At 45.0% G+C, this 17285-nt stretch overlaps 2 protein-coding genes across 12 annotated transcripts in view; one reads left to right on the top strand and one right to left on the bottom strand.

Moving 5' to 3' along the window:
• PITPNM2 (phosphatidylinositol transfer protein membrane associated 2) overlaps window positions 1–17285 on the bottom strand; it is a 184616-nt gene that overhangs the window by 39741 nt on the left and 127590 nt on the right. For all 10 annotated transcript variants that reach the window (XM_053368303.1, XM_053368312.1, XM_053368307.1 and 7 more), the window contains 5 exons: window positions 13488–13592; window positions 12688–12758; window positions 9535–9779; window positions 3505–3694; window positions 2001–2120 (listed from right to left, as the gene is read on the bottom strand). In XM_053368303.1, the coding sequence (XP_053224278.1) occupies window positions 2001–2120; window positions 3505–3694; window positions 9535–9779; window positions 12688–12758; window positions 13488–13592 (731 nt within the window). The remainder of the gene's footprint in view (window positions 1–2000; window positions 2121–3504; window positions 3695–9534; window positions 9780–12687; window positions 12759–13487; window positions 13593–17285) is intronic.
• Window positions 1–17285, top strand: part of HIP1R (huntingtin interacting protein 1 related) — a 297989-nt gene that overhangs the window by 218541 nt on the left and 62163 nt on the right. The gene's annotated exons all lie outside the window — the stretch shown is intronic.

The following is a 17285-nucleotide window of genomic DNA, read 5'->3' as shown; positions in this document are numbered from 1 at the left end:
TTTAAAAGCCATTCAAGTTGGTGTCACCACTGTCTCCTGAGGCAGGGAGTTCCATAGTTTTAACTAGGTGCTGCATGAAGAAGTTCTGTCCATTATCTGTCCCACATTTTCCAACTTTCAGCTTCATTGGATGTCCTGGAGTTCTAGTGCTATGACAGATCGCAATCCTTCTCTCCCCTTAGAAACCCTGCAGGCTTCGTTATGGGCCCTTCTCCATGTGTTTCACCCAAGGGATGGGCAGAAGGTTGCCATATGAGAATGTGACTTTTCAGTGGTGTCCCTCCAACCCCGTTTGTGGAATGCTCTCCCGGGGAAACACGCCTGGTGCCACCATCCACCAGTTTTTAGGCACCAGGCCCCTGGGAGATTAACTAGGCCTCCTCCACAGTGTTCATCCTTCAGTCAGGTAGCATAGGACCTGTTCTTTTCATTGTTTTGTTCAATGAGTATTTTAAGAATTTTGTACTGTACACCATTATGCTTTTTCTGGATTTTAACTGATTCTGTCCATTCATATTTTACCTGGTTAAGATTTTCTTTTTGCATAAAGCAACTAAGAAATGTACTAAATGATGATGATGATGTAATTAAGAGAGTGGGCATGATATTTCATACTGCCCAAAGGAGCTTTCAATCTAAAATTCAACACAGGGGAAACAACAGAGGAACAAGAAGGAAGGGGAGGCAAAGGAAGAATGAGATGGCGCAATTATTTCAGTTACACATGGTTAGTCTTAGGCTGTGAACACACCATACATTTAAAGCCCATGAATTTCCCCAAAGAATTCACAAAACTATAATTCCTAGAGCACTTAACAAACTACAGTTCCCAGGATTCTTTGGGGGAGGGGTCAGCGCTTCAAATATACAGTGTGTATGCAACCTTAGTTATAGTGGGGCAGGGATAGCAAACAAGGCACCCTCCAGATGTTGTTGTGCTCCCAACTCCCATCAGGGATTTTGGGAACTGTAGTTCAACAGCATTTGGAGAGTACTACCTTGGCTACCCCTGCAGTGGAGCTTGAGGATGTGGAGGTTATGCCAAAGGCCTCATGGAAAAGGCGTGTTTGGAGGAGGGGCTTTAAGAGGGGTGGCAGCAGCACAGAAGGGATTTGGGAGGCGGTTCCAGATACATGAGCAACAAGAGAGAAAGGACTGACACTGTTTAATGGAGCCAAAGTCCTTCAGATGGCTGAGTATGGAGGCTATGGATGTGCACTGGCGGAGGATGAGGACTGCGGGGGGAGCGCTCTGCCCCCGGCAGCACAACCCCCCAGGGTGCCCTCATGACTGCTCCCTGCCCGCCCCTGCAGATGGCACGCCCCGCCCCCAGGACATGCGCCCCGCCCCCCAGGACGTGCACCATCCCTTGGTGCCGGAGCATGAAGCTCCGCCGCTGTGGATGTGTGAACGTAACAGGCAGAAGTGTGTCAGGAGGCAAGGGCCCAAGAAGCTAGAGCAAGGAGAAAGCAATGGAAGTCTTTGAAGATAAAGACAAGCCTGTGTGGGATCTGGAAATGGATAGGAAGTCAAGGGATTTAAGGAAAGGTGTCAGATGCTCAGAGGAATGAGGGGAGCACTGAATTATGTGAGGCAACAGAAAAGGACTGTACTTGGGGCCAGAGATGGTGGTGACACAGACCAGCATTTCACTCAGTGGAAGTGTTTTTGTACTTTTAACATGCCCTGTGCGTGAAACAGGTAGTAAGGTACAACGCCATACTGACAGGGTTTACTGCGTCCACACTGAAGGTGTAGAGCACAGTGCAGGTCAGGTGTCCCTTGGACCGGCAGACTGATGCTGCAGGAGAAGAAAAAATGAAGCAGTGTCTCTGCCTCTTTTCTGGAATGAAGGGAGGCTGATGGGATTATTGAGACAACATAGGCAGAGCACCCTTGAAACACACCGTATAAATTAATGCTCAGTATTCTTCTGCGGTGAACAGTGAACTTCCTTGCCGTCCCAGAATGGAGCACTGTGGGTGGGTGTATGCCTTTACCTGCACACTTACAACGCTCCCACGTCGGCTACTGTTCTGACTCTCTGACATGGTTTGGTTGCTGTAGCACAGAGCGTCAAAGGCCAGGATCCCTCCTACGCAGTCCCCAACCAAACACACCTGGGCAAGGGAAAACAAAAACCCATTCACTGCTCTTTTTCAAGGAAAATTCATTGTTCAAATTCCAGGATTTAGAAGTTTCCCAGTGACCTCCCTGCCAGCTGGGACAGTTGGGACCTCTGGGTTATGCATAGGTTAGCAGCTTAAAACGAAGCAAGGTCGTCAATCCGTCCCCCTCTACCAGTGAGTTTCAAATTTCATTTGCACTTGCTGTACACACCAGGGAGAGGGTGGGGTGTCGTCACCCAACATGCATTACCTCATTTGTTTCCCCATGCCTTCAACTCCCTTCAACTCTCCTATTCAAGGCAGCTGGCATCTGCACATGTGCAACAGCTGTCTGAACTGTATGCACTTCAACTTAACCATGGCTTGCTTTTTCCAATTGGATGCAAGCTGGTTTGAAAGAAAAAGTGTCAAATACAGGATATACATATATGAACTGTGGCTAACACCATGTGTACTCAGCTTTAAACACCAGTGGTGGGAACACATTGTAGCTGGAGTAAATGGTAACATGTACACAGCTGCAGCTCAGAGGGCACCAGTCTGGGGAAGGCTGGTGTAGAATTTATTCAATTTATACAACACTGCAGCACAAATCACACAGATCCATATATTTTGCTCACTCCTCCCCAGCACTCATGCAGACAGCTGTCACTTGTGGTAAAGGAAAGGTAAAAAGACTGGCGGGGAAAACCTATATAATAATAAACATTCTTTTCCGTTGATCAGAAGCCTTGGAACCAAATGTGGCTCTTCAGCCCCTCTCTCACTGGCTGTCAGAACTCTCCCCAGTTCACCGCTCCCACAGCCCTGCATCCCACCCTGAGTGTTTTTGCCTGCCTGAAATGTGCCCTGGAACACACTCTTGCTTGTCTGTGTGGAGACTGAGAGGGGTGCTGAGCATGCGTACAAACTAGCATGCTGTACAAAGACAAAGGTAACTTCAGTTGTTCTGCCAAGTTTTGCCTCTGGCCACTGGCATTTGGAGCCTGGGGCTCTCAGAAGAAAATGCACTCCGGGTTTAAAAATGGTTCCCCACCCGTGATTTAAGATGAAGCGCCTCTTTGGAGATATTGCCTGCTGATTTAACGTTGGAAAAACAAATGATTTCCCTCCTTTTCTCCAGAGCTACTGCTTTACTTACACCCCAAAATATGCAGAAGTATTCAACTTGATTAATCTATTAAAATTCATTGCGTAATCAACTAAGAATTATTTAATCAAGTGATAGACTTAATATAGAATTTTATTTCTATTTAATTCTCCTGTGTTAATTGAGACGTTTTGTTTAATAAACTTCCACACCAAAAAACAAAATACAGAAAAGCTTTCTGCTTGCTCTCCAGTTCACTGCCACCAACCAAGGCAGCATGCTAACCTGGCCGCTGAATGAGGCGCCTTCCTGGGATTTGATGAACTCGCTGTACACCTGATTGGCTCTCAGGATCACCGTGGCAACTGCCTCCTGGTACTGTGGGGACGATGTGGCCAGCAGAGGAAGTGCTGCAAGTGGAATGTGATCCTGGCTATTGGAAAGGCAGCCTTCATCGTAACTGTAAGGACTGAGGCTAAAAAAGAAGAGAGATAGTTAAGGACTTTTCCTTTCTGTGGGCATTATGGAGCAGTGAAACCTCTGGAAAGACATCAAATCTGTGTTGCATGGGTCAACCACAGCCATGCTGGTTGCTAATATTGCTGCTTTGAGCTACTTTGGTAAAAAGAAAGGGGACTAATAAGTTTAATTCATAATCATAATATATGGGAACTTGTGGAGATGCACAGCAATGGGATTGCACGTTATTATTATTGCTATTGTTATTATAATATATTGTCGCACATGCTACATACCCAATTGATCACTGAAATATGCAGAAGGGGGAATCCTCTATTCACCATCCTAGCAGGAGGGCAGCTACAAATTTCAATCTCAATCTCAAACCTTCATTAGCATATAGACAAAATTCCGAAAGGTTCAGTACTATAAAATCACTCAGAAAAATCTGAAGGCAGCTACATGTGATGTAGTCATCAGACTTTTAGTGTAGAAGCAATACCTGCCTTTTGGCACTGCCTTCTCTATTGTCCTTTGCCTGTTGAAGATATTCCTCTTTCAACAAACCTCCAACGTGGAGATTTTATCCCACCTGGTATCTGTATTTGAATGGATTATATATACCTGTTGTTGTTTTAAGTTGTTTTTATATATGCAATTGTTCTATATATGGTTTTATGCCATTGTTTTAGGAGGCCTCATGGGAAGGGATTCATAAATAAATAAATACATTTTCTGTTCTGCTCTTTCTCTTAAAGGAGCCCAGGGTGGCAAAGTAGCAGAACAATATAATTAAAAATAAAACAAAAACATCTCTAAAGCATTTAGAAAGCAAGGACATCTAAAAACATTTAACGGTAGTTCCCTTACTTCCACTCTCCACCAGTCACATGCATACGCACTAGAAGAAGATGCTTAGCTTAGTTTTTGGGAGAAAACACAAATTTACCATCTTCTCTGCACATGCCTATTTGCTACAAAGCACCATGTACTTTTTTGCTTCTTCATATTCCGCACCAAAAGAATCAATGTGGTTTAGGGCACAGAATGCTAGACTTGGGTTCAAATTCCTCACTCATCTGCAAAGCTTGCTGGTTGAGCTGAGGCCACTCACACTGTTTATTTTCTCTGTGAAATGTACCTCACAATTTAAAAACAAACATCTGTACACTGCCCAGAGCTCCCTGACATAAGAGCAAGAAGCAAATGTGAGTGAGTCATTCCTTAGTCTTGCTCGTCCTCTCATATGTAAGGCAGGCTCTGTAAGTTGATTTAGAAAACAATTTCAAGGGCACATTTATGCACATATACATCCTTCAACTTATAACTTTCCCCCCAATTGCCCTGGGTGTTGTGTGTGTGCGTATGTGTGTGCTGTTTGTAATGTTACAGACAACAATCAAAATTCATTTTGAAAACCCATTTATTTCAAGCTGCTTTTAGCAGAGATGCTATCCAGATGAACAAGATATTTGAGACTTGATTTACCCTCTGCTTCAGGATCCCAGTGTAGGCCCAAAGGGGGACTCTGATTCACAGGATGCCCCTCTTGCCCCACACTCAAGGGGGAGCCCTCAACATCCTGCTCTGCACTGCCCCTGCCTGAGGGATGTGGCTCTTCCACCACCCTCTGAGTCTGAGGACTATTCCCTGCAGCCTCGTTTATTTCACAAGCATGTAGGAAGCACAAAATTCCTTTAAAGAGCTCTCCCAGAGGGCAGGGCCATTGAACGCTCAAGCCCTGCCAGCTTTCTAAGGCTTCAGGTGACCTAAGCCAGGGGTTCTAATGCAGCACCCACAAAGGCTTTATTGGTGCCTGCAGGCAGGGACCCCAGACTCTGAGCTTTCATGAAAAAAAAGCCCTCCTAAAAAGGAAGCGATGAAGGGAAATTTCTGTGACTTGATCCAGCTGACTGCTCCTGTGTGTCAACGGTTTTAGCCAATGAGTGAAGCCAGAGCTGTGATTGAGAAGCGAGCTCTTAGGACTTACTTAAATAATTTGTATGCTGCATGTTGAACCCATGTTGAATGTATATTCTCAGGGCAGCCAGCAGAACAGTATGAAATTTAAAAAGTAGAAATTGAAAATAAAGTGTTACACACTAAACCACTGAGCCTCTTGGGCTTGCTGATCAGAAGGTCGGTGGTTTGAATCCCCGCGACAGGGTGAGCTCCTGTTGCTCTGTCCCATCTCCTGCCAACCTAGCAGTTCAAAAGCATGCCAGTGCAAGTAGATAAATAGGTACCACTACAGTAGGAAGGTAAATGTCGTTTCCGTGCACTCTGGCACTCATCACGGTCCTCCATGTGCCAGAAGCGGTTTAGTTCTGCCGGCCACATGACCAAGAAAGCTGTCTGTGGACAAACACCGGCTCCCTCGGCGTGACAGCGAGATGAGTACTGCAACCCCATAGTCACCTTTGACTGGACTTAACCGTCCAGGGGCCCTTTACCTTTTTTACCTTTAGTAACAGCCCTTCAAAAAGGGCGTAAAAGCAAACTGCTCTAAGTTAAAGAAACCCCAAATGCCTGGGAAACAGAAATGCTTTTGCTTGGCCCATTAAATAACAGAAATGAGGTCTCAATAGGGAGAGAATTATGTGCCATCCCTGGAAAACATCCTTATAGAAGGGCACACTTTGAGCTTATAATACTGAAATGTTGTTAAGAAGCAGATGATGAGACGAATTATCTTTTAAGCAGTGAACCAAATCGGAAATAATTTAACTTGCTGTGCAGATGAACCCCATGACAACTAACCCCTGCATGATTCAAGATTGCAAGAGACCTCTCTCCCCCCTCCCTCCCTCTCTCCCCCCTCCCTCCCTCCCTCCTTCTCTCTCTCTCTCCAATCACAGCCAGCTGGAGGTTAAAAATCAATCCCTCCATCAAACTACAATTTCATCAGCTAAGGGAAATCTTCCAGGGCTCAAGAATGACTTTTTCCCCTCTCATACCTGAAGTCACAGAGTGAGAGCTATTATCCAAGGGCCTCTTGCTTGCCACACAACTCTACAAATCCACATTTAAACCTTCACCTGATTAGTTTGAACAAATCAATTGCGGCTCTCCAAGTACAATGTCATTACATTCATTACAGTCATGCATGAGATCAAGAATGGATAGCTTAGCAGATAATTAATAGTGTGAGCTCTTGACGCCAGGAGAATGGACCTTGTTGGCATTATGAATTGAGAAAATGGGCCTGCAGTGTGTTCCTAAACACACTGACATATATATATATATAATTATTATTATTATTAAAGATTTTCTTTGTTAATGACCACTGACATTATAAAGAACTTATATCCCACCTACTCTCAGCAGCCAGAGGCCTCATAGCCAGACACTCGAGAGACCTGTCAGGAGTGAACATGGTCCAATGGTAGCAAATTGTTTGGGAAACAACCATAGAAAAGCTAACCAATAGACTGAAACTGACACGGGGACAAATAGAAGAGGATGCCTTCACCCTAGTATGGCTCCCCTTTATAACATACACAGCCGAACAAGACAGCAATAGGAACCCACCGACAGCATACGAAACACACTGACTTATGAGAATGCTTGGTTTTGGTTTTGCTATAGTTCCGCTTGTGTAATACTGATATTTCAGGCTGGAAGCTGATGGAGAGGACCAAGGGGATGGCTCAGGAGGTGAGTGAAATAGCTCTGCATGCCTCACAAGGCTATTACTCAATCACCATGTAATAAAACCCACTGGCAGGGACATACCAATATTTCAGCCATACTCCCGCTGTTGACTTCAGCAGGAGACAGAAAAGTCATTTTAAAAAGAGCTGCATATGATTTTTGAAATACGGCCAGCTAGGGACATAAGAAGGCATCATCTTCAGTTCTGTCCTGTCTTCACAGCAATCAGCACTGTTTCCATTCTGCTGCGGTCAAATACTACATTATTCATCTTGCTTATCATTATGTTATTCCATCCCATTAATTTCAATACAAAGTGGGGGAGGAATGATAGACTCAATTATGTTTCATTTGCAGACTGAAAGCAACAACTTATTGATTTCCATTCTGGTCATGGGACAAATAAGTGAACATGGGCGATTTCTGTTTTTGTTGAAATTTTCCAATATGCCTACAACTCACATGAATGGCATCCATTAGACCATAGGTGACAGGAAGACAAAGAGGTAAAGAGTAAGTCTAGGTGAGTATGAGTTTGTACTGGAGCATGGACAAAGGTCTGGCAGAGATCTAGAGCAAATAGCAAGAGCAGGGGTTGAGAGGCAGAGGCTATGTATCAACCCAAAAGGCCAGCAACCAGAACCAGGGAGCAAGAATGGTCAGAAAAAGGCCCTTCAGGACCCTGGACAGGTCCTAGGGAAGAGAAAACTTGTTTCAACAAGTCCTGGAAGCAAGCTGAACTTCAGTGGTAGTGTATTTCATAGAATCATAGAGTTGGAAGAGACCACAAGGGCCATCGAGTCCAACCCCCTGCCAAGCAGGAAACACCATCAGAGCACTCCTGACATATGGTTGTCAAGCCTTTGCTTAAAGACCTCCAAAGAAGGAGACTCCACCACACTCCTTGGCAGCAAATTCCACTGTCGAACAGCTCTTACTGTCAGGAAGTTCTTTGTGGTCCTCCAGGTCATTCCTGACAATGGGCCAAGCTTATGGGGCAAGTGGGGTGTTGGCATCAGAGGAGATTCTCCATCCCTGGCTTATATGGTACCTGACTGTTAGTAGTGCAGTGGCAAATTTAAAAAATGCATGGTCCCTTCATGACAGTCACAGCCATGCCCCTTCTAAGATGATACAACCTTCTAAAATTATGCAACAATAACAATAATTTGGATTGTGCTACCTTTCAACTAGGTCTACTATTTTCTGTGCACATTCACCAGCAAATTATTTGGAGTGCTCTAATATCTTCTCCCAGAGAGACTTAAACTGTTTTTTCCTTGAAGTTCGTACGTAACAGAACTTGCACACCATTCTTTTGCAACTAAAGCATGCTGTGTTTTCAGTGTTCCTAAATGCTTAGCTTTGGAGTACACAGGACAACTCCTCTGCATTTGTCAAACACACCTTCTCCAGAGTGACCCTATGAGCTGATCCTCAGCAGCTAACTCACCTTCTTTCACTCTGGCTTCGAACAGCAAAAAGGGAGAAAAAAGTTCTTCTCAGTGGCTATAAAGCTCCCTTTTGATGCTGACTGGATGGCTCTAGGACACTGGAGACAGGGACTCTACCAGGACCCTGATGTAGAAATAGTAACGGGTTGTTGACCCCCTGCAAGCCCATACCACTACAACTCGGCTGACTGCCTTTCCTATGCCCCACCTATTTGCTATTTGAAGGACAAGGGCTGGACCACAATGGTGCTTTCACACGGCTGTCAACATTTCCTCTTTCTAAGAAGCAAGCAGTTGACTCTGTCTAGACTAACTTGATTGATTCACAGATTTCTCATGTCCCCTATGGAACTGTGCCATGTGAACTGCAGCGTAATTGGTCCAAAGGGGCCTCTGCAGCTGCAGTGTAAAAAAGGGTCTGTCTGGAAGAGGCAGAACAGTCAGACACAGAATGAGGAAGCCTCTCTGCCAAATCACAGATGCAGCTAAGGGTACATCTACACAACAAAAAAAGACGAGTTTTCTAAAGCTTAATAGTCGTGGTTTCCTCTAGTGATTCCAGGTGAGATGCTGCAAATTCTGTCTGAGATGTCTAGCCCAACTCACATATTCATGGTTCTCAGCAGGCTATCCTGGGAGGAAGGAATAACTACTGAAATTGGTATAAATGTGCAGCATAGATCCATCTTTGTTCTCCCTCCCTCTTCCTCTTTCCCAGCCCCTTTAAGAAAACTAAGCAGTAACTCACTTAGAGACAAGTGAAAATGCTTCAGAGCAGATGGCTGGGCAAGGGACCAATCTGATGGCTATGCGCCCAAGGGCCGCTGGGTAATGGACCCTAATGACAGTGTCAAAGGCGGTGGCTATGGTGTTGACATCCCCTTGCTTAGAGCTCTGGTCACCACTTCCTGTATCCAAAATGTTGCCTCCATGCAGCACCAAGAGCAGGACATGGATCTTGCTTGGCTGCACTAGTGGAGGCACAACCTCATCCTGAAAGAGAAAACAAGAAACACAAGACTAGTTTATAATGGCAGGTGTGGTTTTGAGGATCAAAGGCACTTCCATTTTTTAATATGCTTCATAAATAAAAACAGAGCATTACTTAGGCCCCCAGGGACATACGCCTCTATATGGTGAGGCTACCTTGTCACCCTGTGACTCTTGGTTCCCAAATGTCCCTTTGTGGAATCTATTTTATTATGATGTCTGCATAATAACTGCAATACTGTGCCCCACACAATCATTATTCATTGTTTCTTTATTGTTAGCCTTGTCTGCACGCTGTTGTATTGAAAACCCAATAAACACTTCTTCTTCTTCTTTTAAGTGCTTCCTGCTGCAGAACAATTAATTATCAATTGACCAGAAACTTTTAGACTGTACAGTATTATGGATAAGCAGGGTAGTTGAAATAGTCAAAGCCCCTGTTATTACTGGAAGAATCCAGCAGCACCAACAGTAGATGTTTGGACACTCTAAATGGCTGCACTTGCAGTATGTGAGATGATGATATATAAACAAAGGGATAAGCTGGAACAGTTACACAAAACATGAATTTCCTGGACCTCTTTCAATTCCTGATTGCTTTTATGTTCTGTTTGATGTATCCCTCTGCCTTAATTGTACACTGTGATTCTGCGCGTTTACTCTCCTTTATAATTAAGCATCAGCGCACCATAAAAGCTGACGTTCTCATGCGACACAATGTTATTGCCAGGAGGGAAGACGAAAAGGGCAATGGCATTGCAAGTTAATTATGAAATTCAATAAAGTTTAAATTTTAAAAATTAGGTTATCAGGCTGGTATGTTTTCATCCCCTAGGAAGTCAATGGCCTTAAGAACAGAGGAGGAAACAACTTCTCTGCACTGAGGTTTACCGTATTTTTCGCTCTATAACACGCACCTGACCATAACACGCACATCGTTTTTAGAGGAGGAAAACAAGGGAAAAAACATTCTGAATGAAACAGTGGATGTATCAGTTTTGTGCTTCATGCTGTGGCCACAGACATGTGATCTGATGGTGAATTTGGGGTGACCCAATGCAAAGATCCTGAGAATCCCTGTGGATCCATGCTTTGTAACCACATTTTTGCACCATTGAAGCCCCAGGCAACAGTGGGTGCGTGATTTTTTTGGTGCAGGCTGTAGCCATGGACATGCTATGTGATCTGATGGTGAATTTGGGGTGACCCAATGCAAAGATCCTGAGGATCCATGTGGATCCATGCTTTTTAACCACGTTTTTGCACCATTGCAGCCCCAGGCAACAGTGGGTGCGTGATTTTGGGGGGGCAGGCTGTAGCCATGGACATGCTATGTGATCTGATGGTGAATTTGGGGTGACCCAATGCAAAGATCCTGAGGATCCATGTGGATCTATGCTTTGTAACCACATTTTAAGTGGGGAGCGAAGGAAAAACAAAGAAGGGACATGAGAGGGGTGTGCAGAGAAGCAGCTGGCTAAGAATGCAGGAGAGGGATTTAACGGGAGGGAGGAAAGAAAGGCAAAAGTTTCCCCCCACCCAAGCCAGCCATCTCTCTCTCTCTCTCCCCCCTCCCCCCCTCTCTCCCTCCCCCCCTCCCTCTCCCCCAGCAGCACCGGAGCACAGAGAGGAATTAGAAGGAACGACACTCTGCTTTCCCCTCTGCTTGCCTGGAGGGGAGGGGCTTTCCCTGCTCTTTGTTCCGTTTGAGCAAACACAGCAACGAAACAGAGGCGGGTGGGCAGTAAGACCCTGAGGCAGAATGCAGGAAAGCAGCCGCTTCCTCTTTTCAGGTTTCCCTTCTCCGTGAAGCGCGATTTGATTTTTGCCTGATTTTTCAGCTCCAGGGACCACACATTCGCTCAATAACACGCACAGACATTTCCCCTTCCTTTTTAGGAGAAAAAATCTGCGTGTTATAGAGGGAAAAATACGGTACTTCAAAAACCCATTGTCAAAGCGGAGCCTGCAGGACAACCCTGACAGAAAAAGAAAGCAGCCCATTGTGCTCTGAGCTTGCCGGATTTGGGGGTTTTCATTGAATCCACCCTGGATCCAGCACTACCCCTCATTGCTGGTGGATCCCTAGAATTCCTTCTAAACTTGCCCAGGGTAAAGAAATAGGTTTTCAATGAAGACACTGGCTGTGTACACACTGCTGGCTGAAAGAGCAGCTAGGTCGTTCTCTTTCCCAGCAATTTAGACAGGAGCTGGTTTAAGGGGGAAATGCATCAAAATGCAGTATTTCCTAACAACAGGATAGATACAGATTATGGATAACGCCGTATGTACACCACTTCCCAGACCTGCCGTGGGCATGCACAGCATGCAGAGGAAACCAGAGTGTGCATACGCCCACTATCAGTTTCTTGTGCTTTTCCATCAAAGCAGAGGTGGCCAATGTCTGAAATTCTCAGAGATCACAGTACTCAGTGGCTCTGTACTCTGAGGGCAGGAACAATTTATATCCTATGTATAATGTTGTAAAGTTCTGTAATAAAATTGGCATGGACCAGCAGCTTCAAGAATGTGGAGCACGTCCCCATGGTAATGCAGCAATGTATATGTGTGCGGGGGGGGGGCAGAAGTGAGGGTTTAATGTGTTCCCTAATAGATTCCTACCACCACCAAGAGGCAGACTGCAAGTGATATATGATACAAAAAGGGTAAGGAATGTTTCTTTTCCTTGCAGGGGAAACCAGGCAAAAGTGTGAATTGCACTGTGGTTAGATCAATTCAAGAGTCATATCTGGCCACAGGCTTCAGGTAGATTCCAGATTTTGTTGCCAGGTCACAGCTGTAGGTATGGAGTGTTTCCGCTCAGAGGGACAAATGTGGATATAGAACACACATAAAAGCTGCACCTTTAAAAAATATAAGCCGGAAAAGGGAATTTATTTAGACACTGTACCTCAATGATGCTTAGCCTTTCTACGCTGGATCCAACATGGTACTCTGCTGCTGATTCAAGACATGGATCGTCTGGAATGAAAGATGTATGGTCATATGAGTTTGGGTTCTTTCCTCCACAGACCATGAGTCATTCTAATGCTTCCCAAGGTTTAGTATGTGAAGGGGTATCTGCCACTATTCTGCCACTATGTTTGCTGATATGGGGAAAGGGGAGAGAGACATGGTGGGGATTGCTCCCAACTCTCCATTTTGGAAAATCTGCATAGAACAAGATCACAAAATGGCCAAACCTATGAACAGATGTAACAGGAGGAGATGTGAATTTCAAAAGTTTTTAAAGCTTTTTCTTGTGAAGGATCTTCCATTGCTACCTAGATTGAGAAGACAGGTTGGGGGCAAGGCTTATTAAGTGACTATCCACATTTATCCAATTTTTTTCAATTAGTAAACGCCTCACTCCACACTTTTCAAGGAGGCATCCCTGAAAATGAGCACTATCCTGTCAATTGCAGTGTTCCACTTTTCTTCCTTCTTCCCCACCCCTTTCTCTGTCCCCTTGCACCACAGTACAGCTGCACATGCCCTCCTTTTCTGTTGCTTTTTTCAGTCCATTGTGTTCCTGTGCACTTGCACACAATATGTTTTCTGGAACCCCCAAAGGGGTGTGCAACAAATAATAAAATTATTATTATCATTATTAAAGGACCCGTCTTCTATTATTCACCTAAGAGTACAGCCATTCAGTGGAATAACTGTACAATACTCTCAGCTGCATCCCATTCCACACACAAAAATTACCTGGTACTTCTTCAGATTCTGGAGTTTCGATCTTATCCATGAGATCGTTTGAACTCCATTTGGTAATTTCTTTTGGGAACACCTCTTCATTCTCAGACAAGTCCTCTTTAAAGAGAAAGAAGAGAACAATTAGGTTCATAAATACAGACACAGAATATGGTGTCATGTGGTCTTTGTTAACACCGTGCCAGCTCTTAACAGCTGGAGGCTAGAAGGGCAGACATGGAGAGCTGGTGCTAAGAAAATCCACAGCAGTTCATAAGGCAGGGAAATCAAAGGCTTTGAAAAATAAATCACAGAAAAAAGCCTTATCAGTTTCAAACACAAACAGGTGTTAACAGAGAATTTAAGGGCAATCGCTTTAAACCATGTATTGACAAAGCAGAATCTTAACTATGGTTAATGTTGGGAGTGGTTTTTTGAGCTGATTTGGAACTGCTATTGTTACACTATGTATTGCTTTGTGCTGTATTTTCTGTTTTATTAATTTGTATGTAGCCATTTTACTGCATTTTAAAATTAAAAATTGAAAAGAAAAAGAGAGAGAAAACCTGCTCCAATTCAGCAGTAATGAGCAGGTTTTTCTAGGGGAAAGCAGCAAGACAAGTAGAAGTGTGGATGAACCCGGTCACAACAGCGGCAGGCAGAGGTGTGAGGGGGCAAATGGTAGCGAGATGGGGGGTGGGGGTGGCATGGGGCATTTAAAATAAAGCATTGGTCTCTAAGGGAACTCTCCTACCTACCAGTTTACCGAGGGTACTGTGCCTTTCTGGAACGGGTTTGGAGGAGGGAATGCGAGGTTGAAGTGACAGGTGGCCTTTCAAGCCTTGGAACACAGGTAGCCCTGCTCCTGAGCACAGCCAGTAGCTTCGCACATGGAGCTTCAGATTCTGAAGAAATCTGATTTGGCTCCAATTCCCATCAGCCCCAACCAGCACAGCCAATAATCAAGGAGGATGGGAGTTGCAGTCCAACAATATCTGAAGAGCATCAGATTGGGGAAGGAGGTTTTAGACAACACCGAGCTAGATAAACCAATAGTCTGACTTAATTTACGGCAGATCCCTATGTTCCTGTTGTCCTTATAATACACCTGATAGCAACTGTGCACATGGAGAATAGATAAATGGATTGCACCTCCAACAAGGCTATTGACTGCTGAAAGAGAAGCTAGACAATTGAACTCTCTTCCTGTTTACCAATTAATTAACCAGCTAAAATAAAGATTACAAATGCAAGCCACTGCTGAAGTCTTTGCACTGGGGAAAATAACTCTTTCTCTGGGATAATGCCAAAGATAAATCATTAAATAGTCAGAACAGGGTTCAATGAAAAGATGATAAAGCTTGCCTACATCAGTACACTGGTGTCAATCACCCTTCTCACGGCTATGATTAACAACGTGCATATTTCTAATCTGCAATTAATGAAAGTATTGCACCAATTAATCCAACAAAGCTGGTGCATCTGTCGAATGTCATGCACAGGGTGCGGGGAGTATGCATTGTCAAAACCGTAAAGAGCGAAGAGGAGTGAATTTACATTCCAGGCTTGTCCCTGCTACTTTATCTAAATATTGAACCCAGTTGCTTAGAAGGCTTAATTACAGCTCTCTCACTGCTGCTTACCATGATCACTGAATGGCTTCTTGCTCCCATTATTTGCATTTTTATGGAACAGTTATTCAGTGTTAATAATTCGGTTTGTCATACTTTGCCAGCAACTGAGGACACGTGAGAAGTCTTGCAATATATATATATATATATATATATATCTCAAGATCCTTTTGTGAGAAGATAATGCAATTCTCATGCCTCTAATAAAAACAGCTAGAATATGGCTAGGATATTATTTGTTATGTGCCCACTTTCTTTCAAGAAGCTCATGGAAACAGTACACAATGGATTTTGCAGGTGACCTCCTAGTGTAAAGGGGCTACCCCCTCCCATCTTTACTCAGCTTCAGAAACAGACATCTGCATTAAGATGCCTTATAGGGCAGTTATGCCTGGCTCCTCCGGGGTATTTTTGGGGACCTATTATATTCCCCAGAACCAACTTCAGAGGCTTGGGCAATTGCAGCCCCTTGTGGATCACCTCCAGGAGACCTCTTTACTGAGCATTCATCCTGATGAGACAACACTGGCTCTTATTGAGCATTCGTTTGATTTGTTTGCAGGGAGGTAAGACTACATTGCCTCAAGCAAATGTTATTCTACAATTCCCAGTGCATTTTCCCATCACTTTCCTTATTGCAAAAAGTCTGTGTTGGGTTGTTGTTGTTTTTTAACAAGGAGAGGGTTTGTAGCACAAGAGCACCATATAAGATTTAATTGCACATCCTGAATTTTCTGTCACATGAGTGAATTCCATCTGCATAACTGTGACAGCCTGGAAGTGCCATACAGAGAGAGGGAGTTGCAGGGTCTATAATAATGCTGGATTCATGGGTATTGTGATGGGATGATGAGCTGCTTGTGCGTAAAATCCTAATCCCTCAGAGTTTGGCTAAGTCCCCAAACCTCTGTCTGTGATGGAGCTCCTTAAACATGACTCCATCAATCGCTCGTTGGATCGGACAGTGGGCGTTTACGGAACTTCTTCCAGCATAAAAGCTCCTTAACGGAAACGCGTCTTCTGGACTCTCGGCGTGACAGTTTCCGCCGAGGAGTGGGTGTCCCTACAGGAGGTCCTGAAATCTCCCCGCTGCTCCCGCTTGAAGTGTCTCTGAGCCCTCCCTCCGACTCACTTTCCCTTGGAACTCCACTTCTCCCCCTGCTGGTCCCCTCCTCCGCTGAATGGTCTCTCTCACCCTCCATGAGCCCTTTCACCTCCTTAGTCTCAGATGGCAGTTCCCTGACATCCACCTCCCCTCCAGGGCCCCCTTCACCCCCTTCCCTCCCCTCCTCTGCGGGAGGCGAGGGAGCAAAACCCCTGAAGGAACCTCCCTCATCTTCCGAAGTTTCGAACACTTCCCTCCACCTTTTGCTGTCTCCGGTTTCCAAGTACTCCTCCTCATCGGAGTCTGTTCCTCCTTCCAACTCCGATTCCCTGAATCCCTCCAGTTCCTCCTCATCGTCGGTGGTGCCAAAGTACTCCCTCCGAAACCTCGCTACTGGCTGAGGTTTCCTGGGGAACCTTTGGTGAAACGTTTCGATCAAGATCTCGTCACGGACCTCCTCTGCCTTCACCCAGGTGTTTTCCGACTCCGGTTCCCCTTCCCACGCGACCAAATACTCCACCTGATTACCCTTCCACCTGGAGTCGATGATTTCCGCCACATGGTTGCGGCTTTCCCTTTCTTCTATGGCTGGCCCCCGTGTGGATACCCCTTCACCTTCCCCCCTGTATGGTGACAGTAATGACCTGTGGAATACTGGGTGCAGTTTCATGTGGTTCGGTAACCGGAGTCTGAACGCCACTGGGTTGACCTGTTGGATGACCTCAAATGGTCCCAATCTTTTGGGTCTCAATTTCTTGCAACCCCCCTTGAACGGCAACCCTTGGGTTGATAGCCAGACCCGACTCCCCACCCTAATTGTTTCACCTTCCCTTCTGCTCTTGTCTGCCTGCCTCTTATATTCTTCCTTGGCCCTTTCTAAGTTGAGTTGGAGTTGACGATGGATCGCTTCCATTTCTTCTACAAAAAGTTCCGCGGCCGGAACACTCCATCTTTCCCCTCCTTCCCCTGGAAACACCCTGGGGTGGCACCCATAATTAGCCAAAAAGGGGCTCATCCCGGTGGACACATTCTCAGCATTATTGTAAGCAAATTCCGCTAGTGCCAACTTTTCGACCC

This window comes from Podarcis raffonei, chromosome 16 (genome assembly GCF_027172205.1).
Source record: "Podarcis raffonei isolate rPodRaf1 chromosome 16, rPodRaf1.pri, whole genome shotgun sequence".
NCBI classification, from domain to species: Eukaryota; Metazoa; Chordata; class Lepidosauria; order Squamata; family Lacertidae; genus Podarcis; species Podarcis raffonei.
Note: the sequence above shows the minus strand (reverse complement) of the source record. Positions and strands in the feature narration are given on the sequence as shown.